This window comes from Candoia aspera, chromosome 2, assembly GCF_035149785.1.
Source record: "Candoia aspera isolate rCanAsp1 chromosome 2, rCanAsp1.hap2, whole genome shotgun sequence".
Taxonomy (NCBI): domain Eukaryota; kingdom Metazoa; phylum Chordata; class Lepidosauria; order Squamata; family Boidae; genus Candoia; species Candoia aspera.
In genome coordinates, this window is record NC_086154.1 from 97,887,946 (window position 1) to 97,913,880 (window position 25,935).

The window sequence follows — 25,935 nt, forward strand, 5'->3', positions numbered from 1 at the left end:
TGCAGATCCAAAAGTCCACCAACCTACAGTTAGTCCTTGTTTAGTGGCTTCCTCGTTTAGCAACCATTTGCAGTTACAACTTGCAGTGATGAAAAAGTAACTTTGTGACCAGTCCTTGTATTTTCAACCTTCGCTGTAAAGCAAAGGAAATAAGATCATAAGCACAGTCATGGTTTCACTTAGTAACTGCTTCGCTTAACAACCAAGTTGCCGGTCCCAATTATGGTTGCTAAATGAAGACTATCTGTAATGAAATATTTTACATTTATTTTTGAATTTTGTTTCACTTTTCTACCAACATATTGTGATTAGCAGAAAATAAAAATTACAAGGTAATTAAGACAATTTGATTTCATACTGGAAGTAAGAAGGCACTCTGTGATACTTGGTAAATCTATAGAACGCCCTTTTGATGGATGATTATCACCAAATCAATCTACTGCAGGGTGAAAGGCCTCTTTGGTGAAGGTTATGGACCCACACCATGCTAATCCAGATGTTTTTTGATTTCCCATTCTAGGGCTGTGAGATAGTAACTAGCCCAATGTCATCTTGCCATCTTCCATGCCTAAGAGATGAGCAGAACCTGGATCTTCTCACTGCTAGATTATTTTGGGTTAAGTTAAAAGGCAGATCAAACGTTTGCTTTCTGAATTATGGATTCTGTGGTGCTCTGTGAAGTTTCCACAATAATTTTAATATAACTGCATTTACATAAATGTGCGCTACTATATTCTGAATTATAGTACAGAGTCAGAATTTAGCAATTATGAGGGCTGTGAGCAGCAATGGTTATATCTCCACCTCCACACAGGAAAAGGAAATAATAGGGCCATATTCATAAGCTGAGTCAGTGGCAGGAAGTGGTCAGGAGTAAACTGCCTTTCAGCCATTTTTCTTATTTTCAGATGGGAATAAATTAAGTACCCTAGATTTTTTATGTTAAACCCACTAATGTGTTTTTACTTTAAAATTATCACGATGTCAGTGCATTTAACAGATTAACAGCAATTGTTTTGAAAGGGTACAGTAGTAGTTTTTGTTATTCTAATACCATTTCTAATTTTAAATTTGTCTTTAAACTCCAGACTCATATCTAAGTATTTATTAGTAAAAGCTTTCCAAATATAAAGATGAACAGTTTCACATTCCTCTAATGTAAAGAATGTTCAAATCTGTATGTTTAACTGTAAATAAAAAAAATCTTCAACTCAAGATCTTGTTCACACGCACACACTATTTTAAAAATCTTGGTAATTGTTGTGACATTGCAATTTGGACATACTAGTTTCTTAACTAGCCCTACAGAGCTCATTTTACAACACAGGAAAAGAAAGAAAACACGCTAATTACTCCCAGCAACTTTCAAGTTAGTGCTCAATTGTTCTGAAGTCTAGATATTCTACTATAATATGGTGCATTATGTACAACTGATTTGCATAGCAGCCACTTTATAGGCACACCTATGAGATAATCAACAGCTTGGAAAAGCTGCTGGAACTATGACCAGCTCCTTGGTCTACAATACAAGCATCACTACCTTCCTTTGTAATTTCTGGTCCTTGTTAACAGAAATCCTTCATCTTTTTCTCTTGAGCATTCATGTTTAAGTATTGTCTGTTCTAAGGATGCCGTTCTCAAGTCTATCCTACACCATGGCCCAGCTCTAATAAGGTCCAAGCAATATAGAGTTAAGTTTAAGAAATGCTTCAATTTCCAGACATAGGATGGTGTTCCTGAACTTGTTGCCCACAAAAGGTGTTGGGACTACAGCTTCCAGAATTTCCAAATTAGCATGGTCAGTTTCTAAAATCTGTAAGTCAGAACCTCAGAAAGGTTGGCATGATGTGTCAACTTCTGCTGAAAGATTTTTGCATATTTTTGAAACAATACAAAAGCTTGTCACAACTCCAGAAGCCAAGTGGAATTCTCTTTCCACAGTTTGGGAAAATCAGTTTTCTATTTTAGATGAAAAAAATGAGGGAATCCTGAAGAATCCAGTAGCAATTACTTTCTCTGGTAAGTTTTACTTTTATGTAAACAGCCAGCCTGTTGCATTTACTGGCTTGTTAGTCCTTGAGGCACACTGAAAGAAGTGCACCCAGCTTTTCAGTACACCTCATTCTGTCCCACTGAGCAAAACCAATGTGGTAAAATTGGACTTACGGGTTGTAATAAAGTAATGTATAACTATATTACAAAATGCAATTATTCAGCACATACAAGTAATTTAGCCTTCAATACGTTACGATTCTTTGTAATTTTATTATTGGGATACCTTAGCCAATGATAGTGGCCTTATAGCTTTCATGGAAAGAAAGGCTCTTCAAATATGATTAGAACTTTAAATGTAGATGTTCAAAGACCTTGTTCCAGTGATGATTGTGAGTTTTCCCATAAACAGTTTTTACTACTAATCCCTCAGGAACTCAAACACTTCTTTTGTTTTGAAAGTGGTTTCCATTTTGTCTGCCCAGCTCTCAAAGAGTTTGAGTGGCCTCATTTAGCATTTGAATACATTGCACAACACCATCCTGCAAAGGTTTCTCAAGCTGGTGCCCTCCAGATGTGTTGGACCACAACTCCCAGGATATTATAGGAGTAGTAGTCCAACATATTTAGAGTGTATTGGGTTGGGGAAGGCTATCATAGACTATTATGTAACTAGATACATGCCTTTATTTGATCTAAGTTTTTTTAAAAATACAAGCAGTCGAAGAGCTTTCCATGCACATTAACATGACAGTGTGCATGAAATACTAATATAGAAACTCAAGAACTTGACAATTCTGGGGTACTCACATAAATTTTAGGTAATTTTACCCTTCCATTATTAATACTCTCCAGATATAATTTAAAAGCTTCAAAATATAATTTATATTTGATTGTAAAACAGATGCATTTGTTTTTCAAAAAGCTAATACTTTTCATTGACTGACAACTTAAAATTAAAACAGAGAGCATTCAATTCACATACCTTCAGTTATGTCAATCAGTGTTAAAGCTTTATACAAAGGGTAGGCTGTATCAATGGTTAATGAAACTGCATCATGTGAATTCCTAAAAATTCCATAACTTATTTTGTGTCATCTTTTAGCACCAGCCATCATTACTCAAACTCCTTACTGCTGTTTCCCATCTTACACTAAATTTTAGGAATTAAACTATTTTTTTAAACAAAACTTTATTGGTAATAGTTTCAAATATGTTTACAACAAAGCACACTGTTAAAGAGGAAGTAGGGTTTGTTTTTTCTCAGTGAAACAAGTTTTGTTGGATTACAGAGAAGTGGTTTTGTTTTTTCCAAGACTGGGAGCAGATGGCTTTAAATCTTCCCCTCCTCAACCTGACAAAGAAGGGACTGAGGAGCTTCTTGGTGGGAAGGGATGCTAAGAAGTCAGGGGGGCAAATAAAGCTTGTCTGATCCTAATAGCACTTCTGTGCAGATTACATCTATCAGTCTAAAGATGCCTGCTCCGCTCTCCAGCCATGGAAGGAGAACAGAAAAAACTTAAACTGTGAGTTTAGAAAGAATGTATTTGGAGTCAGGTAGGTGAAGACAGAATACAAAGAGGCATTGCATTGGAAAGGGGAAGGGGAGAATCAGAAAAAATTCAGACAAAAAACAAGCTGCCTTCCCCCCCACATCCTTTGAGTCCAACTCCCACTGCTTCTGTGTTTTCAGAGAAAAGACTCTAAACAGATGTCGCTTCTCATTTCCAATCACAACTACAGACCAAAACTGGTCACTCCCTTGTCAGCATGGCACAAGTGAATGGGTTTTGTCTATTTGTTTGTAAATCTCACCATCTTTATTATCAGGGTAGGTTTTTCATCCTTCTCTTGTTATCTTAGCATAAAACCAGAGCAGGTGTATAGAGATCTTAAGGAATGCAGCAATGGAGAGTCCACCTGCAGATCCATGTATTACCAACATTGAGGTTTGGGCTGGAACAGGGAGAATCATATCCAGCCAATGTGTCTTGCCAGCATCTTCCATTAGTCATGTATTTTACCCCCATCTTAACTGCTACTAAAGGAGACAAACCCCTTCCGACAGTGGCAAGTAGCTAGATTCTCAACTTTCACAAATCCTGCTTGTTTCTCATCCATTCAGACAAATACTCCAGCAGTTACCTGATGCAGCAGAACAGGTCTTGAGATACATTTTGGAGGGGGTGAGGGTAGCTGAGGAGAAGGAAAAAGAATGGGTTTTGGAAATACACAAAACAGTGTTTCTTTTCTTAGTATTCCTGCTCCAGCTGCAGCCAATCACTGTCCCCCTTCTGCAAGTGTGAATATTATTGCCTCTTTCTTTCCCAAAACTGGGGACAAAGATTAGAAATCAAGTGTAGAAAGGAAGAAAAGAATAGAAAGGAAAAGAAACCACATATTCTTCATGCTAAAATCCAGCTGTTTTTACAGAATTAAAATTCCTGCTGAATTTCATTTAACTGTGCTGGAAACAGAGCATATAAAAGCATTGCCCCCACCTAGACTGTTAAAACCTTTTTTTAAGCCAGTCAACTATTTCTTTAAACTTTTTCTTTAAAGTTAATAAAATGAGCCTTGGAAAGGGAGAGGAGAGGAAAGAGCTATTGATAAAAGGACAGGGTTGTCTCACAGTGGGAAGTGAGACAGTTGGGTCGTAACCCATTTAATGCTGGTCTAAACACCAAAGTGCTGTGTGGAGGTGTTTGCTTTCTGCCTTCCCCCCAATTCCCTTCCTTTTTTTTTTGCAATGCCCCATGAGCCAAATCATTATAGATGGTGATGAATTACAAAGTATTCCCTTTCCCTTAAAAATAAAAAGCCACCAAAAAACCAGGGACTGTCCAATTAGGGTTTGTGTATGGATTGGAGTCAATGTGAGCAGGAAGGGAATTTGTTTTAAAAACTGCCTGAGAGTGGCCGGGAGCCACCTTGGAGCTCGCAGTGGATGGTGGGTGGATGACATTCAGACTACGGTCTTTTCCACAGCTTCAGACGAATTCCCCTTTTCTCTTTTCTGCCCAAACAGATCCAGGTGAACCCCAACACTCCCCCACCTCCCAAAATTAACAAATAGGCAAGGAACTCTGGCCCTTGGGGCTGATCAAATCCAGCCCTTTCTCTTCCTGGGCACACAAAGCAAAGGGGGCTGGCCCTAAAATTCTGCAAACTCCTTGGCGCATTTTTCAGTGATGGACACCCGGATCTCCTCTTCCTCATAGTCATCAAAGTTACTTGTGTCGCCGGGTCCTTTGCACTTTGGTATAAAGGGAGCTTCCACCTGCGGAGGGGATGGCACAAAGGGAAGCGTTATTACAATATGGGGACATGTTATACTGCGTTGATAATAGACAGTAGATCAATTATAACATGAAGCGTGAAAGAGGGCTACCAGCTTGGTTATTAATCTAAGTAATTTTCTTGCTTTCTCCCCCTTTGAACAGGCAGGTAAGGGACACAGTGATCTTGACAAGAATATACATACTATATAGCTACCAGGTCAATTCTGTTGACATGGGGAGTGTCAGATCCTCAACAACAGGTCTTAACTACTTTTTACACTCAGATGATTCCAATGAATACTAGAATGAATGTACAGATCCAACAAAAGTGCTTACCTGTCTGTCTATAAAGTGGGGTTAAGGCTACCTTGCTTCTGTATAGGAGAGAGCCAAGCATACAGCTGCTCAAAGCTATTTTCCTTTAAGCTATCTCACTTCTGGTATCAAAACAGGATTGGGGAAAAAGGCTTCCAGTAGCTCCAGCATGCTCATCTTGATGTAAAGGACAGGCTTTGAGGTTTTTTTTTAAACCAGGTAAATAGGTAAGAATATTCTCCACAAACAAATGCATCACTACTTTGCTTCAGCTCAGTGGAGCACTCCCTAACTTCTTCCATGTCTGCTCCTCATTCACCTCTTCCCAAAGTAAAGGTTTATCAGTTGGATCTCCGATTTCTTGTTTCTAGTTTAGGAAACGCTAAGTTAAAACTTCTCCAGAATCACTTGGGTTCAGACAGCCTATGTGCTTCATTTTAACTAACCACAACATGCTAACCAAGATACCATGCTTTGTAAACTATGGATTTGGGTTAATTTACTGCAAAAAAATAGGCTACTGTATCTTGGTTAGGAAGTCCTGGTTAATACAAACCATGGCTTAATACAATGTATAAACCAAGCCAATGTTTGTAAATCAGCCCAGCAAATCTGAGGAGGGTCAGAAGTGGAGTGGCAAATACAACTCATTTATTTCTATCTGAAATGTTTCAGCTCATCCTCTTTCATGATCTTGTTATGTCTTATACCCCATACAGAACCTCCAGCCCCATTTTACATCCCTGGAATGACTACTGATATTTGTTAGCAAACAATTCTCAACAGTGGAGTCTTTTTGTACCTTCTTCATATTTAACTGCTGCCCAAAAATGAAAATAAACAAAAACAAAATAGGTAGGAAGATTTTGTCCCTGCTTCCATTGTTCTCTTCTGCTGTCTAATAACTCACTTCACACAGATAACTCTAGGACTTAGACCAGTGTTTCTCAAACTCAACCATGGCTGGCTGGGGAATTCTGGGAGTTGAAGTCCACACATCTTAAAGTTCCTGAGGTTGAGAAACACTGACTTAGACCAAGAGATCCAGAGGAGGTGTTGGTAACTTGATACTAATAACTAATGTAGCTATATGATTAACATTTTCTGTCAAATTGATGAAGAGCAAGTCTTGTAGTAGCTAGCTGATACAGCACTATCAACTTTGCACAATTAACTGACCAAATCATGCACAATTAATATAATTTACTGCAACTGCAAATCCAGGAAAGGGGGATTCACATCCTAAACACAGTGATAATAATTTCTGCAAGCATCCATCGTGCTAAGATGAGCAAGCTATACTGTATGCTCTACCTCAAATCCCATAATTGTGCTGCTAATTTTTCACTTTAAAAGAGCAGCAACGTATTTGCATTAAGTTTCCAAACTCCTAAACCCTGAAGCTAAAAGAATCAGAAGTTTGGTCCACTTTCTCGGCAGCGGTACCATGCTACTGACTGCCCTCCTGTGGCCCCTCAGTGACTGACAAAGTAGTCAAAAATTGTACAGGCCCTGCTGCAGAAAGACTGCCTTCCGTGTCCTAAGTGGCAATTTGTGGAGGAAACTAAACTCAGACATGCAGATGGGCAGCCGTTAATTGTTTAGCCCACTCCTAGTTTGTTTTCCCTCCTGTATTTTAGCTGCTCTTGCCTTGTGCTTCTGAGGACTGACCAGAGGCTTTGTCAAAGCATACAAGCAAGCCAAGAAACCACGAACAACCCATTTAGACGCCACCATTTAGACAACTCAGAAAGCCATAACTGTAAACTGTAAGTCAAAAATAAACCATGGTTTCCAATTAAGGTTTGCTGATGTAGAACAAACCACTTTTTGTGAAGTGCTATGGAAGCACTTAGGCTGCTGCTAATTTGGTACTCTGAGAAACTGCTCAATGCATCCCCTTTTGTATATGTGCAAATGGCAGCCTTAAGTCCAGTAGGCAATTGACATTCATGTCTGATAATAATATGTACTGTATATTCTTTAAAAAGTCTGCTGGCTGCAGTTGTTTACCTTCCGTTGGTAGATGGCAATCCAATCCGTGGTTGCAAACCACTTGTGGTTCTTGATGTCGTTGACTCCATTTTTGAGGTTGCCAAAACGTTTGGTGAGGTCTACCTGTAGCAAGTTACGCAGCAGGTCCTTCAGGTCTGAGCTGAAGTGAGATGGGAAGCGGACCTGGATGCAAAAAACCCAAGATTTTTTCTGTCCCCATAAAGAAACCCAAAACCTACGGGAACAGGGCAGGTAGCAAGATCTCGCATATGTGATGGCAGCTTATCCCCAACCTGGTGCCCTCCAGAAACGTCTGGAATGGCTAGGCTAGTGGAGAGCACTCTACAGCTCAAGACATTAATTTAGCACACTTTTGACACTCTTGCAATTAGAGCGTTTACCAGAGGACTACAGTTCCAGGCTGGTTTTCAAGTACATCTTGTATTTGAATTCCCAAGAATTAGAGACCTTAATTTTACAAGATCTTCTGCCTCTCAGGAACTTGAAGAGAGAAAAGTACTGATGGTATAATAAACACCATTGACACAGGAGGAGCAGAAGAAGTTGTGTTTTTTTTAAACTAACGAACTGTTTACATCTCTTGTGTTTTTTTCAAAGTGCCCTGCTTCCCCAAAATATTCCTGCATGAAAGTCTTAAAGATTGCCAAGCTATTCTACAGAGCAGAATTTAGTATTTAGCTTCACTTCAGGGCAAGCAGACGGCAGATTGTGTGGCTTGCAACATTCCTGACTCCCAATTGATTGATAATAGTAGCCTAACATTATACTATGAAAAAAGAATAATTTATTTAGTTTATTTGCCTAAAAATATACAAGCTCTGCTCAGTACTAATATTCAAAAATAAAAGAAAATATTACAATTCAAAAGATTTTCCAAGTGGACATACAGATGAAACCAGAACTGTTTATTTTGGGCTTGATGGACCAACAACTTGAACAACGTTATGGGACTTTGTTTTTGTATATGATAACAGCAGCAAGACTTCTATATGCACAAAGATGGAAAGATGCACGAATTCCCACAAGGGAAGAATGGCTGGTGAAATTAATGGGGTTGGCACAAATAGCAAAACTGACAGCACTGATAAGAGAAAATAATGTGACTGGATTTGTTTCTACTTGGAAACTGCTTTTGGACTATTTTGCTGGTAACAGGAAAAAATGAAGTTCTGATTTTGGGTTTTGATGATTGTTTGTTTTTATAGGAATAACGTTAGCCAATGTTTAACTAAGGGTAAGAGATCAAGTTAGTATAATAAGCATTTATATCTGTGTTGGAGAAGGTTGAAAGTCACCTTCTATTTTCTTGTTATTTCTGCACTTTCTTATTTTTTATTTTTTATTTAATTCTTTATTCAAGCTTTTCTATATTCTGTATTTTGTATTTTACCTTTATCTTGAAATTCTAATAAAGTTCTTATTTAAAAAAAAGAAAGTAAACATTTTGGGTTCAGGGTTTTAAAATCTAAGTGTGTGTTTCTAGTATTTGGACCTTGGGTTTTAGAAAAATAAAGCAAGACAAAGCAAACGTAGATCTTTTATATGTGAGTTTGACCCACCTTTCCTCTATTTCAAGTAGGCAGGCTCCAATGGCACCAAGGCTAGTAAGCTGTCTTAAGCCAAATGTAATTTATGCAAGTCAATAAATTAAGTATTTACCTACTGCATATACCTGGAATATTTTTTTAAAAATATCTGATGTACTTTCAGAAGTTGGTTTCTTGGTTCATTTAACTTAGATTTGCCCCTGCAATGAACTAAGGTGCCAAACATAAATATCTGAGCAGAATAAAGTTGTTTTTTTTAATTGAGAGAACAACTTCACCAAAACCCCAAACAGATGGGGGGGTGGTGAGAGGAGAATGTTGGCAAACAAGCTGTTGAAAGAGAATAATTTTTTAGAATATTTTACTCTCATATGCACCCACAGCACATCTGCACTTTCTCCAAAAATACTTTTTTAAAAATGAGAATATAAAAAGCAATTACTCAAGGGGAGTTGACAGGAGATTCTAACATTAAAAAGAAACCTTTCACTGATTAAGTTGAACTGTTACAGTTCAAAAGGGCAGCACAAACAAGGTTCTGATATATTTTATATTAACCCAACAAGTTAAAAATAATATCACATGTCCAGCCACAATGCTAATGTTGTTAATGGGAAAAAGAGCTAAACTATTTTGAAAACTTTAGGACAATTGCTTTGCTGAATGACCATTGTAGGAACCTGTAATACCTGCATGATTTTCAAATCTAAAGCAAATCAAGGCAGCTGTCCCCACTAAATGAAGCAGGAGACCTAACGGAAGATTATCCTTGCCTGTTTATCAATAAGGATAAGTTTTCTTACAGTAAGAGCTGTGGAGGAAGGCTGAATCAGTGCAGCTTTTGGCTTAATAGTCTGCCTCCAACAGTAGCTGGTATCAGCTGTTTCAGAGGTAATTTTTTTTAAGAACAATGTGTGTAAGCAGGGCTCTTGAAACCTTTTCAGGAGAGTGGTAAAGGAGGGAGAAGGAGAAAAAGAAGGTTAAATACAGATGATCAAGAAGTTAGCATATGAACCTTGTTTTAGTAAGGGTTGGGAGTAGAGACTTTCTCCCAGGATAGGAGTTCCTTTTCTATTTAGTCCTTCCCAAATGAAACCCTGAAAACTTACACCTTCATGGTCACAGTAAGACTACTCCTTTGTCTGGTTTTACTCTCTTCAACCATTACACAGAAAAAAAAAATAGCCATGCAAATTTCCATACATTTTGTTACTATGACAAAAGCTGTTAGTAATGCCAAAAAGTTAAATTCAAAATGTTGTCAAGGGAATGGTTTAAAGGTGTCCACTCACAGCCTACAGAACTATTGTTACTCTAGCATTCACCTGTCAGGGAAAAGTTATATCCGTGCTTTAGTGAGCATTAGAAATGCATGTGTAAAAAAAGAAAAGTCTCTAATGTGCCCTCAAGGTAAGGTCTGGATTCGATTCCATGTAGAAAATGGCCAATAATGTACAACAGGACGGTGTAACATCTTGCATCCAGCAAGTGAATCACTCTGCTGAAACATTACCTTCCCAGAGACAATTTTCTCATAGATCTGAATGGGCTGGTCTGCAAAGAATGGAGGATAGCCAGCTGCCATCTCATAGATGAGGACACCGAGGGCCCACCAGTCCACTGCTTTGTTATAACCCTGCAACAGGAATGAAAACTCAGATCACAACCAGAACAAGTGGACTTAGGATATCCAAAGGGCTGGGGGGCTCACCCAGTCACCCCCCAGGTTTACCAGGCACAGAAGTACTGTCTGTGGGGTACTGTCCATGGGGAATATGGATCACTCACCTTACTCAAAATGATTTCAGGAGCCAAATATTCTGGGGTCCCGCAAAGGGTCCATGTTCGGCCTTTCACTCGTTTGGCAAAGCCAAAATCTGTGACCTGAAGGTCAGTTTAAAAATGAGATTTGTCAGCAATACAGATGAAGGGATTGTATGTTAACCACAAACCCAACCTGGTAAAGGGGATATTTAGGGTAGAACAGGTAGATTAAGGAGATTTGTTTTGCAGAGACATAGATCTCCTAAGAGTCAGTATCAAGATGTGTAATATTTTCCAAGATAAGAAAAGTGCAGTACAGTATCTGGTTGTTCAGAGTACATTCAATTATATAGGCTGTTGTTGGAATGCTACATTTCTATTATTAAATACAAATAACTGGTGGATATGTATCTTTCTGTCTTTTTTTCAGCAATTCTATCACAACAGAAGATTTCTTATGCATAGCAATGTTCATTTACTTATACGGTAGTCCTTGCTTACTGACCATTCATTCAGTGACGGTTCGAAGTTACGATGGTGGTGAAAAAATAACTTTACGGCCCATTTACGACCATTTACAAATGGTTTTACGATCACAAATACATGTAAATAAATAAATGTAAATGTAAAATGTAAAAATAAAAGTAAAATGTAAATTTATAAATGTAAATTAATAAATGTAAATAGTAAATGGTCTTTACATTTACGAATGGTCTTAATCTGAGAATGGTCTCATTTACGACCGAGCATCCCTCAGTCACATGATCGTCATTACAGTCAGTACGTGTTGTCCTGTGCCTGACCTGTGGTTTTTCCTTTTTCCCCCCCTTGCAGAGCAGATTGATTGGAGAGAAAGGGATTGCATGAAAGTAAGCTGTTTGCTCTTCTACACATCAAAAGCAATGTGATCGCGCTGGTAGCCCAGGGCTGGTAGCCATGGGTGCACTATGCAAACAGCTTACAGTACTCTCTTGAAATCTCTTTCTCTCCAAACCCTAATAGTCAGATACAGGAGCTTAGTTCACATGTCATGCTGAGCCAGTTTGTTCAGTCATGGCTTGTTAACACACTCTAGTAGTTAGATTTGCACATAATGTTCACCTAATTCATGGTTTATGATTGGGTTCAAATACTGAGCTAAAATGAAAGCAAAGAAACTACATTTTGCTAACATTATGTGTGAGCCAGACTATTGACAAGGATAGCAATTCTTAGAGGACTGAATATGGGTGTGAAATTGATAGAAATAGCACTACCTCAATATAGCCCTGCTGGTCGATTAGGAGATTTTCGGGCTTCAAGTCTCGGTAGATAAGATCTAGTGAGTGCAGGTACTCAAAAGTCAACACAATCTGAGCGGCATAGAACCGGGCATGAGGTTCACTGTAAAAAAGGAAAAAGAGAAAAAAGAGAAAAGGAAAATGGGAAACACTTTCATAACTGATTTCCAGTCAATGTCAGTTAGGCTTTCACTCTACACTGTTCCCCAGGCACCACAAGGAGCCAGATGTTCCTTTTCCCTTTCTCAATACAAACTCAACTTTTCCATCAAATGTCTTACAAGAGTAACTCTAGACTAAGTCCATGCTGAAGCTTTTTTCTTACTCTGACCTTGCTAATTTTATGCCCAAATCAGCCAAATATCATTTGATGGAAAGTATTAAGCTCCTGTGACCCTATAAGGGCTGGCTATCTAGCCACAAAATAGTTTCCGTCCTATCTTTTGACTTTATCTCAAAATGCATAACCTCTGTATCAGAGATTAGCAGGGCATGCAAAGAAATTCATAGATTTTTCCCAGATATACTTGTGCAAGGCGAAAGTAACTGGAAGCCATTATTTATTAGGTCTGCTCACTGCTTTAACACAACTGGGAATCAAATATAAGACCTACAATACTCAGCTCCTCACTAGCATAATCCCACCCTTACAGTGATGAGGGAATACACTTACCTGAACCTGCCAATCCGTCGTAGGTGGGAGAACATCTCGCCACCTGGGATGTATTCCATCACCATGTACAGATTTGTATTATCCTGTAATTGAGCGCAGAAGTAAACTACGAGTGATAGCAAGTAGTGCTTTGTCTCCCTCTTCACCTCTGCTGATTCCAAGTACACAACTCATCAATTCTGACAAAAAGACAACTGCCTTTCTACAGTAATGCAGTAATAAGCAGAAGGAAGACGTAAGAGGAGTTTCCTCTACACAGAATTAGTTATCTTGCAAACTGGTGCCCTTTAAAAGAAATTAAAGCAAGTATCTTTCTTTAATAATTCTACTGCTTAGATTTCAATATCAATGTTTTTCACTTCTTCTGCCATGACTAATTACTGTGTGTGACAAACAATTCAATTTTAAAAATGTTCCAAATTATGAAATAGACTGATTTTACCAGAAACATTCCAAGCTAGCTTACAGACCACTCCAACCTTCATTTTGCTGCTTGGATTAGCAAATTGTTCCAAAGTTGGAACATTTTGCACTGCCTACTTTTCTCCAATCTTTATACTTATTTCTTTATACTGATTTACTTTTACTTTATACTTATTTCTATCCATTTCCTTTTTTATCAGTGCCTTGTTCCTTCCCCACCAGCAATAAATCCATACTTGAAAACCTGAACGTGTATATGCATAAATAACTTATTTATTTGTTTGTTTATTCAACTTATATGGCCACCCAACTCAAAAGCAACTCTGGGCAACTTACAAACGACTTAATAATAACAACAGTGCATATCAAAGACAAACAGAAAAAAATGGCAGAGGACACCAATCAATATACTACAATGCCCTTTAGAGATGGATTCACTCAACACTCTGGCCCACCACCCACAGTTTTTCACAGCCTTAAGAAAAGCCAATAAGGCATCCAAATTTGGGAGGTGGAAGGAGACATGCTGTTCCACTGAGCAGGTGCCATGACAGAGAAAACATCCTTCCTGGGTTCCATCAGATGACATTTCTTGATGGAAGGGACCCAGAGCATGCCAACTCTGTTGGATCTGTTGGACTGAGTAGAACTAACAACAAATAGGCAGTCCACAAATACCCTGGCCCTGTGCCATGAAGTGCTTTATAGGTAATAACCAGCATCATGAATTCCTCCCAGAAGCCTACTGGAAGCCAATGCAGCTTGCAAGTAGTGGTATAACATGGGCATATTGAGACATGTCCAATAACTACCTACTGCCCAAATTGTGAACCAGTTGCAGCTTCCAAGTAGTCTTCAAGGACAGTCCTATGTAGAATGCATTGCAGTAATCCAAGCAGGAGGTGACTAAGCCATGAATGGCTGTGAGCAGTGCCTCCCAATCCAGGAATCAGCACAACTGGTGCACAAGATGAAGTTTGCAAAGGTTCTCCTGGCCGCAGCTGCCATTTGCTCTTCCAGGAGGTGCTGAGAGTCCTGGAGGACCCGCAAACTGCACATCACTTCTGCCTGGGGGAACGCCACCCTACCCATAACTAAAGATGGAAACTCTGCATAAAACCCATAGCAACTCAGTCTTATTGTTGAGCCAAAACCTGTTTCTTCCCATCCAGACCACCACAGCTTCCAATACTGAACCTTTATTGCAACACTTGTTGACCAGAGGTAGAGATGTATAATTGAGTATTATCAGCATACAGATATGCTGTCTCACTCCATGCTGACAGACGACTTCATCAGCAGTTTCATGTAGATGTTAAATAGGAGCAGGAAGAGGGCAGAGCCCTGAGGGACTCCACAAAGCTGGGGCCTATGGCTTGATCTCTTCCCCCCATCAACAATGACTGAAATCAACTTTGGGAGGAAAAGGAGAACTACAGTAACACCCCCACCCAATTCCTATTCTCTACACCTGTCCAGAAGGATACCATGATGAAAGGTACCCAAAGCTGCTAAGACATCAAGGAAGGTCAAGATGAATGCACCATCCCCATCCTCATCCCTCCAGAAGTTACCCACAAATATGATCAATGCCATCTTCCTACCACCTTCCTCAGGCCTGAAACATGACTGAAAACAATCCATATCATCTAGAGTCCCCTGAAGCTGCAGCCTAACCATCTTTTCCATAACCTTCCCTAAAAAGGGGAGATTGGAAACCACATGAACATTATTCAGTATCATTGGGTCCAATGATGGTTTCTTGAGGAGGGAACAGACCACTGCCTCTTTAATGGAAGATGCAACCACCACCTAATTCACCCCATGGATGAAAAACACCACCTGGACTCAGCAATATATCACATCCCAAGCAACCTTGACCATCTAGGAAGGACACAGATGTAATACACAGGTGGCCAAACTCACAGCCCTGAGGACTCTGTCCATTTCCTCAGGACCAATAGGCTCAAACTCTTCCCAGATCACATAGCCAGACCATGCCTCAGTCAACTCCATAAGATCTGCAAAGCCAGAGTCCAGCTCAGAGCAGATAGAAGCAACTTTGCCCACCAGATGCTCACAGCAGCCCTGCAAACTGTTCTTCTCCCTATTCATACCATATATGTGCACAAACTTAACTCTGGCTTGACATCAGATTGTTTTAAATAGCTGACATTGTCTTGCTTTTACCTTCATTTTCTATAAAAGGTCTCTTCATACTGTTACAAGAGTTCTAGAAGAATCTCTTTAAAATGAATGCCATTTGGTTGACAAATAATCAACCAAATGGCAAACTTGGCTCAATTTAAATAGTGTAAAGTAGTGCGCATTAGGCAAAAACCCAACAAACATTACGAAAACAGAAATTGAGTCTGAGCTGTCTACAACTAACCAAGAAAAGGCTCTAGAGGTCGCAGATCAATGAAGCTGTCAACTAAGTATGCGGTAGCTGTGAAAAATGCAAATTTTCTACTAGGAATCACTAGGAATGAGACTGAAAATAAAACTGCCAGCAGTTGGGATATTGTAACTGCCCAGAGTTGCTGGGAGCCAAGCAGCATATAAATTTAATAAAAAATAGTAATATTATATTATATAGTTACAGTTGCCACATTTAAAAAAGTGATATAATAGAGGTGGAATAGGTACAAATGAGGATAACTAAAATAATCAGAGAATTCAAATACCTTCCCTTAAAAGACTAGAATGAGCTTAAAAGAAAAGCAAACGGGGGGGGGGGCGGACATGATCAAACGCTATAAAATCATGCATGGCATGAACAAATTAGACAGATTTTTTTTCCCTCATACTCTCAAAACACTAGAACCAGAGGTCATCCCACAAAGCTGACTTAGAAAGTGGTTAGAACAGAAAAAATAAACATTTTTTTCTGATTAATCAATCTGTGGAATTTATTATTATAAGACATGGTCATGGCCACAAGGAACAATAATAGATAAATTCATAGACAACAAACCTAATATGGGCAATTAAATACCAGTTGCAGGGGAACAATGGAGGAAGACAGATATGTTCCCCTCAATTGTCCATGACACCCCAGAGATATTTGATGGTCACTATGAAAAACAAAATGTTGGACTAGAATGGGCCTTGGCCTGATCCTGCACAGCTATTCTTCTGTCCCTAACACTATTGCAGCCTTAAGAAGGAACATACTGTCAGAAACCCATTTCATACATTACTAAAATGGACTACTATCTCTACTGCAGTTTCACACATTACTCTCACCAGCAGTGGGATGAATTAGATATGTTTTAACATATGAGTTAGATATGTTTTAACAGTAAGATTTCAATCCTAAACACTGATGCTAGAAAGTCGCTCCCATTAATATAAATGTGATTAATTGCTGAATAAACAAGTGTTTAGAATCAAGGTCCAATCCTCATCTCTAGTGTCAATAGATGTCATAAACCAGGCTTGTTCAATATGTGGCCCACCAAAAAGCCTTGTGCAGCCTGCCCATGTTTTTAAAAACATAATGAACTCACCACCACGGCCACCCCAAAAGATGCGTTGCCAACCACCTCTAAGCCGTACCATCACCTCCAGCACTGCCGGCACTTTGCTAGCTGTGGAACAGCGGATTGGCACGCAGGTATTCCTTTGTGGTCCAGGAGGATTTTTAATTTATCAATGTGGCCCTTTCCCCTCTACAAGTTGTGCAGGCCTGATACTGTATAAACTACAGATAACATCTCAAACATATTGAGTAATAAACTTTGATATGTTATTGTCAAGGACTGCAATGCTGGGGGAAATAACTAGCAAACGTCTCAACTGGGCAAGTTGTCAAACAAGTATTATGCTCATAATCTTAGCTCAAGGTGGTGCAGAAGGTAGATCAGGATGTACTGGCAAGCCTTTTGGTGATTTCCAGTAGATAAAGATGACTTGTTGCTCCTAAGTGTTTAACAACACTAACAACAGAAAAGGCTTCCCTTCAGTCATAAATAAAAATATTGGAATGAAAGGAGGTTTGGACCCAGAAGGTGATTAACCAACAGAGGATTTTTGTGTGGAAAGGCCATGAGCTTGTTGTTCTAGTGCTCAGGATACATTCTTTGACTCAGAATTTTTTCATGTTAAATCTATTCTTCTGCATGCTGGTGGACCTCAAGGTTTTAGTAAAACCCAGACACAGTATCAACACAGCTCAGTCCATCTTACGTTATAAACATGGAAAATACCAGAAGGATTTTAAAACTCATTTTGCACCAAAGATAGGTGGAGCCTAATGGCTTTTTATAATCTGGTCTGACAGGCGGGTTAGCTAACAGAAACCCTTAGAGCATTTTGCATGGTCAAACCTTTAAAGCAGTAGGAGGTCTTGTTACACTGCATATCCCAAACTTACATGCTCACTATGGCAGTTTCCTATCGGTCCTTCCAAAGTTTTCCTTTTCTAGGCTGCCACTGTGAAGTTGCCACAAAGTCATTTTTATGCACTTTTCCGAGTGTTGCACATTCTTTTCATGGAAGGCAGAATTATTTCCAAGACTAGCACTTCAACACTGAGACCTGTTCTTTGCCTTCTACAGTACTGCACTGCAGGACACTTACGATGGCTAAATGCTTTGGTAAACCTGTGTATGTGTTCTAACTGCAGAGGACACTATGTGAAGGCACTCGCTCTGTTCATCTGCTCACTGCCTCTCAAAAGGAAAATGCTTCCTTGGAGCCAAATTTCTTATCACTTCAGAGCAACAGATGCTCAGAGAACCAGGAATCCAGCAAGTTCACTTACCTTGAAAGAATACTCTAGCCTGACAAGGAATGGGAAGTTCACAGCCTGGAGTATGCGTTTTTCATTGAGGGTGTGCTCAATCTGCTTCAGCTTAACAACCTGCAATACAGAAAAGAAATGAGACCAAGTCAGGTACGACTTCCTCTTCAACCCTGGCTTGCAATGCAAAGATCATCAGCAAGTCCAAACTCACTTTCTGCTTATCAAGGATTTTCATGGCAAAATAATTTCCAGAGTCCTTGTGCTTCACAAGCATCACCCGCCCGAAAGAGCCTGTACCCAGGGTCTTGAGCCGATCGAAATGATCCAGACTGGATGTGTTCTGCAAAAGAAGAAAGAAAAAGAGAATGAAAAATGGCTGCATACAAGCCATCACATTTGGGGATGATTAGGTTTTGTCTGAATGATAGCCCTCCTCCTTTGCTATATTACAGGGGATTTCAAAGGCCTCCACCTCTGTGTAGTGCCAAGTTTTCATCTATAACTTTCATCTATTACCAATATTTTATGTGGGATTTGGAAGAGTTAGGATTTCACCACTAGAGGGCAGAAGATACATGTGCTTTCAGGGAGACAAAAACTTTCCTCTAGGCTGGTAGCTCATACAGCAGAAGCAGACTTAATCCACAAGGAGTATATTAATATATATTTTATCTATAGCCACCAACACCTATCAAATAGTAAAATAACACCACCAAAACTTGGAGTTTGTAGCGTAATGGTAATAAATCCCCAATGCACTGGGCAGCCAAGCATGAAGCAGATGGTGGAACAGAGAAAATACTGCCTTAGACTCAGAGGTTCTACATTTCACTACTTAGAATGTGAATATTTTTGATCAGTTTTGTATCATTTGTTCCCTGTCAAACAACCAACCTGGTAAACACTGCTTGTTCTTAGTGTCAGATAGATGCCACAAATTAAATTTATGGAAAATAATGTCCTCCCAAGAGAAGAAAGGTATTATAGATTTGAAGATTATTTACGTATACTCTGTAAACAAACTTTAAACCACAAGATTTTTTTCCCCCCAAGGAAACTGAACTGAAATTGAAGATGTAAATTTCTAATTATTCAGAAGTGAGGTTGAACATTTAACACTGATCCAAAGCTAGTTTTTCTGCATTTGAACTTTCTTTTGTTTTCAGCTTATATACCATAGTCTGCTTCTCTCTCCTACTTCAGCTACAATCAATATTCAGATCATTTCCTGTGCTGGTTAATTACCACAATAAAGTTTTTCAAATCATTTCCATAAAAATAGCAAATCTGTAACAAACTGAAGACTGAAACTTTTTTCTCCAGAGTCTCTATTTCCCTGGGCAGAGCAATTTAGCATTCACATTGACATCAAGACCTTTGCATCTGGTATAAGTACTAGTAACTGAGGAGAGGTTTCTGACAAGCTCTTTCAAAGGCCTCATTAAAAGCAACACTGATCACAGTTAAAAAGTCAAAACAAAAAGTGAGTTACATGCTTGCACGTTTAGGATCACTGTCTTGCTTCATGATCCACTTGCATTTCAGTTTTCAGACGGCCTGATATTCTCCTGCAGAATTTTCTACCACAAGCAGAATTTATTTCCTGCTTTCTTCAATGGTGGCAAGTTGTCCTAGTCCTGGGACAACAAAATATTGCAAACCAAGATACTACCACCCCAGGTCTGATAGTTGGTATGAAATTCTAATCATGAATGCAGTGATTGGTATCCCCCATATTTAATGACACTCAAATAGCTTGAAAAGTCCCATTTTTTAACTCATTTGTCCATAGAATATTCCTCCGTAAGTACAGACAGTTATCCAGATGCTTTTTTGGCAAACTAAGGCAAGCACTGATGTTCTTCTTAGTGACCAATGGCTTCTGTCTTGTTACATTCCCATTTTTACTTAGTGCTTTTCTGATGGTGGAACCATGTACACTAATTTTAGCCTCTAGATCCCTTGATGTTCTTCTAGGGTTCTTTGTGACTTCCTCATTGACTTTACGTTGCACTCATGGAATGATTTTTAACAGGATAGGCACTCTTAGTAATATTCACTATTATCCCAAATCTCCATTTCAAGGCTATGTCTCTCCCTGTGAATTGGTGGAACTTGAGAGTTTGAAAATGGTTTTGTAACTTTTACCAAATTGATTGGCTGGTAAATAAATGAATAAAGTTTACGACAACCTTTGGAAATGTGAGCAGAGTATGATGTACCTTTAGAATCTGCGTAGTGAGAACTTCATAGGGTAATGGGAGCCAAAGTTTGTCGGATTCATATTGGACAGGGCTGCCCCAAAATAGCCCTAATTATTTAATGAAGTACTCACTCCCCCATAGGCCCTTATTGATTGATTATTTAATAAATTTATATGCCCACCCATCTCATATATATGACTCTGGGCATCTAACAATTAAAACAGAATAAAAACAGTAAAAGCAACCAGAATTAAAAACAACAGAAATAGCATAAAACAGCAGCCGAGAACACTCATGAACACTCAACCTAACCAGAAAACAGGCTCACCCATATTATCAGGGCCCCAAGCTTGACGGCAAAGCCAAGTTTTTAGTGTCTTGTGAAAGACTAGCAGGGTCTGGCAAGTCTGATTTCTGGGTGGATGATGTTCCAGAGGGTGAGTGCCACAGCAGAAAAAGCTCTCCTCCTGAGTCCCGACAGATAACATTCTCTCGTGGATGGGACCCAGAGCATGCCTCTCCTGTTGGAGCTAACAGGATAGTAGACACCATTGCGGAGAGTCCGGTAAGTAGCCTGGCCCCAAGCCATGAAGGGCTTTACAGGTAACTACCAGCATCTTGAATTGAACCCAGAAGCACACTGGTATCCTTTCAACTGAACTGGGGATGGGGGTGGGAATGATTACTTTTTCATACTGGCTTATTACATGTTGGATGATTCTGTTATGAAATAAATGAAACAATTACCAAACTTTGGTGGGTTTTGTTCCCTTTGTATATCAGTTGGACCCATATGAAGTTCTCATAATGTTTAGCAGCAAAGATTCAGAAAATCTGAAAGGAGATGAATACTTTTTCATCAAACTGTACATCTAAATCATGGCACTGGTTTCTAGGTGTGCAGAATTTTATAAGATAGCATTAGAATTCTTGACAAACTCATTTAAATGCAGTTTCAGCCAAAACTGACATTTACACAATTTGTGCTTGCTTTTACACACCCATTGTTATTTTAAAAATGGGCCGAAGAACAATTTTCATTTCATTATTCCTACAGAAAAAAAGAAGAGTCGACTATTAAGAAGGCAAGGGTACCACCATACCTGTGATGGGTTCTCCCATTTCTTAAGGAATTCTTCTTTGGCTTTGGCAAGAAACTCCTTCACTGTAAGCAAGCAGAGGGGAAGAAACAATGTTGAAAAGGAAGAAAGATGCTTGAAGACCTCAACTGTTCACTATGTCTTTGGAGCCGAGGAGGCTTCAATGGGAAGCAAGAGTCCCTTTTTAACACTGCTGTCTTTCACCCCTTTGAGTGGCATATTGATGAATACTGGATTCACCCAATAGAGACCAGAAGGAGCCTCTTTTAACAAGTCTGGCTTCTAAGGAGTCATTGTTTCCTGGACTGTAGAAAATAGCACACACCTCTCTAGGATTCAGCCATTATACTTTGGTCAGAAATGATTAACTACTGGCCAATGGCTCAACACACAATAAAGACTTACCTACTAAATCCTTACTATTAAATCCATACTACTATAACTGCCCCAAATCCAATCCAAAGCATAAAAAAGGCTTAGTCAGCTCTGTTCTATATTACAGCTGCTCATCTTTAGGCCTATCAGCATACAGTACAGTAATACTGGGTTGAACTATCTATGTTGCAAAAGTTTGGATGGCCACTAGATGGCAGGAAAGAGCTACAGAAAATATGTATTGAGGTCCTGAAATGGTTTTAAATTTTGACTGCATTTTATTGTAAACCGCCCAGAGTCCCCCATGAGGTGGAGATGGGCGGTGAATAAATTTATAAATAAATAAAAATAAATTAAAAATTAACTCTTTAGCACTGATTTTTGCAGCCCCAATCTAATGTCCTAATATTGGGGAGGTATCATCATTTATCTATTTGTAACTTCCCCAGAAATGCCACCAAGGTGACAAATAAACAAAAGCACATTAAAACACCATTTAAAAACTACAAATTTAAAAGACAAATTAGGAGTGTCTTACTTGGTTTTCAAAATGCTGAGAAAACAAAGACCAATCTTATCTCTTCTTACATGCCCATGTTCCCCACATGCAATATACAGCTTTAGGGATCTTAGCCATTTAATTGAGAGCAGGCAATTGCTACTATCTGGCCAAGTGAGGCACAGACACTTTGAGTACTCATCCAGATTTCGGAAAACAGGTGGATAAACAGAATTAAAGCACTAATTAGGACCAAGATGCAAAGGTGAACATATTATGTATTAAGACTAAAAAGGCTTTCTTCAAACTTTTCTTCTCAGATGGCAATTCCCTAGTTCAAAATATGGGATTGGGTACAACTGCTTTTATGACTGGAAGTTGCATGAATGAGTTCATACTTTAAGGAGATTTTTCATGACAGATCCTAAAACTTAGTGTTGGAACTTGCAGTTGAATGAAATTCTCAGAAAAATCTGGGCACACACAGATTCTTCTGGAACTCATTCAATATTATAATCCCCAACTGTTGAGAAAAGTGGAAGCATCTGCAATTAAGAGGCTCCTTTTAAGCATTTTGCAGTCACCACAAATTCATGGAAAACAGTTCCATAGAACTGCAGCAATGTTTATATGTTGAAATCAACGATCAAATGACATATCATATTGTGCGGGGGAAATATACATACACTCTGTCTCTCTCAGTGGTAACTGCATACCGCATCCAACTCACTAGATTTTATGCAAGATCTCAGGGCTAAGCACAGCACGTAAGGACAAGGGAATATGTCTTGCATATGTTCTCTGGTATCAAGTAGTGTATACTTCCCCCAAGTAGTAGCACTTCCCCATTCAAGAGTGGTGCACAGTTTGGGGGTCATCTTGGACTCACAGTTCCTATTCAAAGAGCAGGCGGCAGTTGCAACCAAGAAAGCCTTTGCACAGCTCCATCTGGTGTACCAGATGTGCCCTTTCCTAGATCAAGAGGTCCTTCAGACAGAAGGATGCCCTAGTAACCTCATGACTTGAATATCACAACACGTTTTTCATGGGGTTCTCCTTGAAGACTATTCGGAAGCTTCAACTAATCCGGAATGCGAAGGAACGGGCAGTGATGGGGATGTCTTGGTATGATCACATTAACAGCTCTGCTTTGTGAGCTGTACTGGTTGCCACTATACTTCTGGGTGTGATTCAAGGTGCTGGTTATTATCTACAAAGCCCTACATAATATAGGGCCAATTATTTGAGGGACTGCCTATCTCCTGTGGTTTCTGCCCAGCTGGAACGCTCTGGGTTGCTTCATTTAAACAGTGCCATGTATCAGGACCCAGGATGCATGCCTTCTGTGTTGCATTGCCTGACCTCTGGAATGAGATCCCTCCTGAGATCCTTATGTGTTTAATATCCCAGCACTGCTTCAGATGGAAAAGCCTTTCTATCAAATTATAAGACCACCCAGTTAGGACTGACTGCCTTAGATTAATTTTGAGAAAGCATACTTGTAAAGAAAGATGAAGACCCAATGAAACTGAATCCTGGAAGAATCAGGACAGACAAAAGCAAGGATTTTTTACATAATTAAACTTAGGAAATTGCTACCACAAGATGTGGTGCTGGCTACCAGCTTGACTGGCTGCAAAAATGGTTTGGACCAATACATGGAGGTCATGGGGATCGATGGCTATTAGCCTTGATGGCGGTGTGACTGCTTCTGAAGACCATCTGCTGGGAGACTAGTGGGCTTCCTTGTGCAGTTGGTTGCCCACTGTGAGAAGAGACTGCTGGACTAGATGGGCCAGGGGTCCGATCCAGCAGGACACTGCTTATAGTATGTGCTTATGCTCTTAAGGCAGTGTTAGAAGAAATTCCAGAGCTAGACAGGTCTTCCAAATAGCATTTGAGGGGATGGTGGAGAGATCTTTCTTCCTTCTTAATACCAGGAATCCAAAAATCCCAGCCCCTTTTCTCTGCTATAATTACACAACAGTAAAATGAGGATAATTAATGCTGTTACCTTCATGTGCAGATCTGAAACAGAATTAAGTCCATAACTTAATTACTTAAATTACTTAAAACTACTAGTTAAACAATTTGGGCTGATTATAAGACAAATATTCATATCTTCATTCTGTCTATTATATAAGCTTTACACTGTTCTTGGTTATAAAATTTTGGGTTTTGCCATGAAAAGCTCAGAGTTTATGGAGATCTGCCAACATAAGAAGAATAGGCTTTAGAAAGCAAAGGGTGCAGCTCTAGGCTGATTCTGTACAGCTTAAGCAATCAGGCAACTAACTCGTCATGCCAAAGTCTCCATCTGAGCAGTGGCATCTTGCCAATGCTACAATTAGGAAATGGAAGACAAATTTTACAAAACAAAACTAAGTAGTACTGCTTGAATAGTGAAGGGTGTGCATCTATTTATACTCACATTGCTGTGTTAGGAAGGTCTCCAAACCCTAACTATATCCTTTCTAAAGGGCTATTATATGTTAACTTAGAAGTAATATCCTCAGGGGCCCTATATTAGGGCCAAATATATTGCACATTTACTTAAAATGGACAGGTGCAGTATTGCTCCAAAAAATCACTTCTCAGTCCTCTACTGGATACAGAAACATGGCCTGGAAGTAGATTCCCAGAACCCTGACTCTCAGTTCTTTTTCACAGACATATTTTCTCTTCAGTTAGCCGAGAGAGGCTTGTGCTGCCATTGTTATTGCTAGAAAAAGGCTTTTTCATTCCTTCCTATATCACAAGGCTGCACTTTCTTCCAGCATGAAACTCAGAGGGCAAAAAATGGAGGATCTTCTAAAATACATGGTTTTGCAAGAATTGCACTAAGCCACCAGCTGCCTTAAAGAGAAAGCTGACAAACAGGATCAGTGATGTTTCCACACCAATCCTCCCAATTCCTTCACAATGCAGCAGAGAAATTAGATTTTCCTGAGACATGCACACAAGCAGACATGGAGCTGCAATTCAGCCTGTCTGACCTACTTTCTTTATCCTTTTCACTTATAGAGATACACTAACCTACACTTTCTTGCACAGATCCCAGCCTCTTTCCCACTCCTCTCAGTGATTTCTTGTGCCACAGAGAAAAATCAGGCAATTGTTTTCTGTGTGCTATCTCAGCATTACACTTGGGCTCTGTATGACCCATCTAGATTAGCAGTTCCCCCCTCCCCCTCGGATCATTCACTTCTTTTATAAGCCAGAGGGACTTCAGTTTATGACAGAATATCACAGGGCTTAAGGCCACACTCAACACTGGATCTAATTTGACACCCATCTCAGGCTTGCAATCATGCTGGCACAACATAAAACAACCTCCAACTGAACTTCCACATACATTCTCTTGTGATCTTGGCAGGGGAAGGATTAAACCATTGGGAGTCATAAGATTCAGCAGTATATACATTATAAATGGGTATCCTTAGCAGCTACTGTATTCTTTAAGCTGAGCAGCTGGACTGAATGGTAAAGTTTGAATGTAAGACAAGCTCCCCACATTTGACCTCAGTCCATGATAAAGTTGATGCTACTTGGTGGTAAGAGCTTCCAGGTTAGGGAAAATTAAAAGTTCTTAAACATCATTGTATTCAAATATGTGCCCTCATAATAATAAAAAATGTAATGCTTAAGAGTCAGATATTCCCTTTTTCTCCCTTATAAATGAGTCTGTAGGCAAAACTTTCCTTAAAATTCAGATG

At 39.3% G+C, this 25,935-nt stretch overlaps 1 protein-coding gene across 4 annotated transcripts in view; it reads right to left on the reverse strand.

Moving 5' to 3' along the window:
• Positions 1-3,519: 3,519 nt before the first annotated feature.
• The window catches only part of PRKACA (protein kinase cAMP-activated catalytic subunit alpha), a 66,028-nt gene continuing 43,612 nt past the window's right edge, over positions 3,520-25,935 (reverse strand). For all 4 annotated transcript variants that reach the window (XM_063292515.1, XM_063292516.1, XM_063292514.1 and 1 more), the window contains exons 2-10: positions 21,349-21,410; positions 18,253-18,381; positions 18,060-18,158; positions 12,869-12,951; positions 12,172-12,298; positions 10,940-11,035; positions 10,665-10,787; positions 7,602-7,766; positions 3,520-5,272 (exon numbers count right to left, since the gene is read on the reverse strand). In XM_063292515.1, coding sequence (XP_063148585.1) covers positions 5,147-5,272; positions 7,602-7,766; positions 10,665-10,787; positions 10,940-11,035; positions 12,172-12,298; positions 12,869-12,951; positions 18,060-18,158; positions 18,253-18,381; positions 21,349-21,410 — 1,010 coding nt within the window. In that variant the 3' untranslated portion in view covers positions 3,520-5,146. The remainder of the gene's footprint in view (positions 5,273-7,601; positions 7,767-10,664; positions 10,788-10,939; positions 11,036-12,171; positions 12,299-12,868; positions 12,952-18,059; positions 18,159-18,252; positions 18,382-21,348; positions 21,411-25,935) is intronic.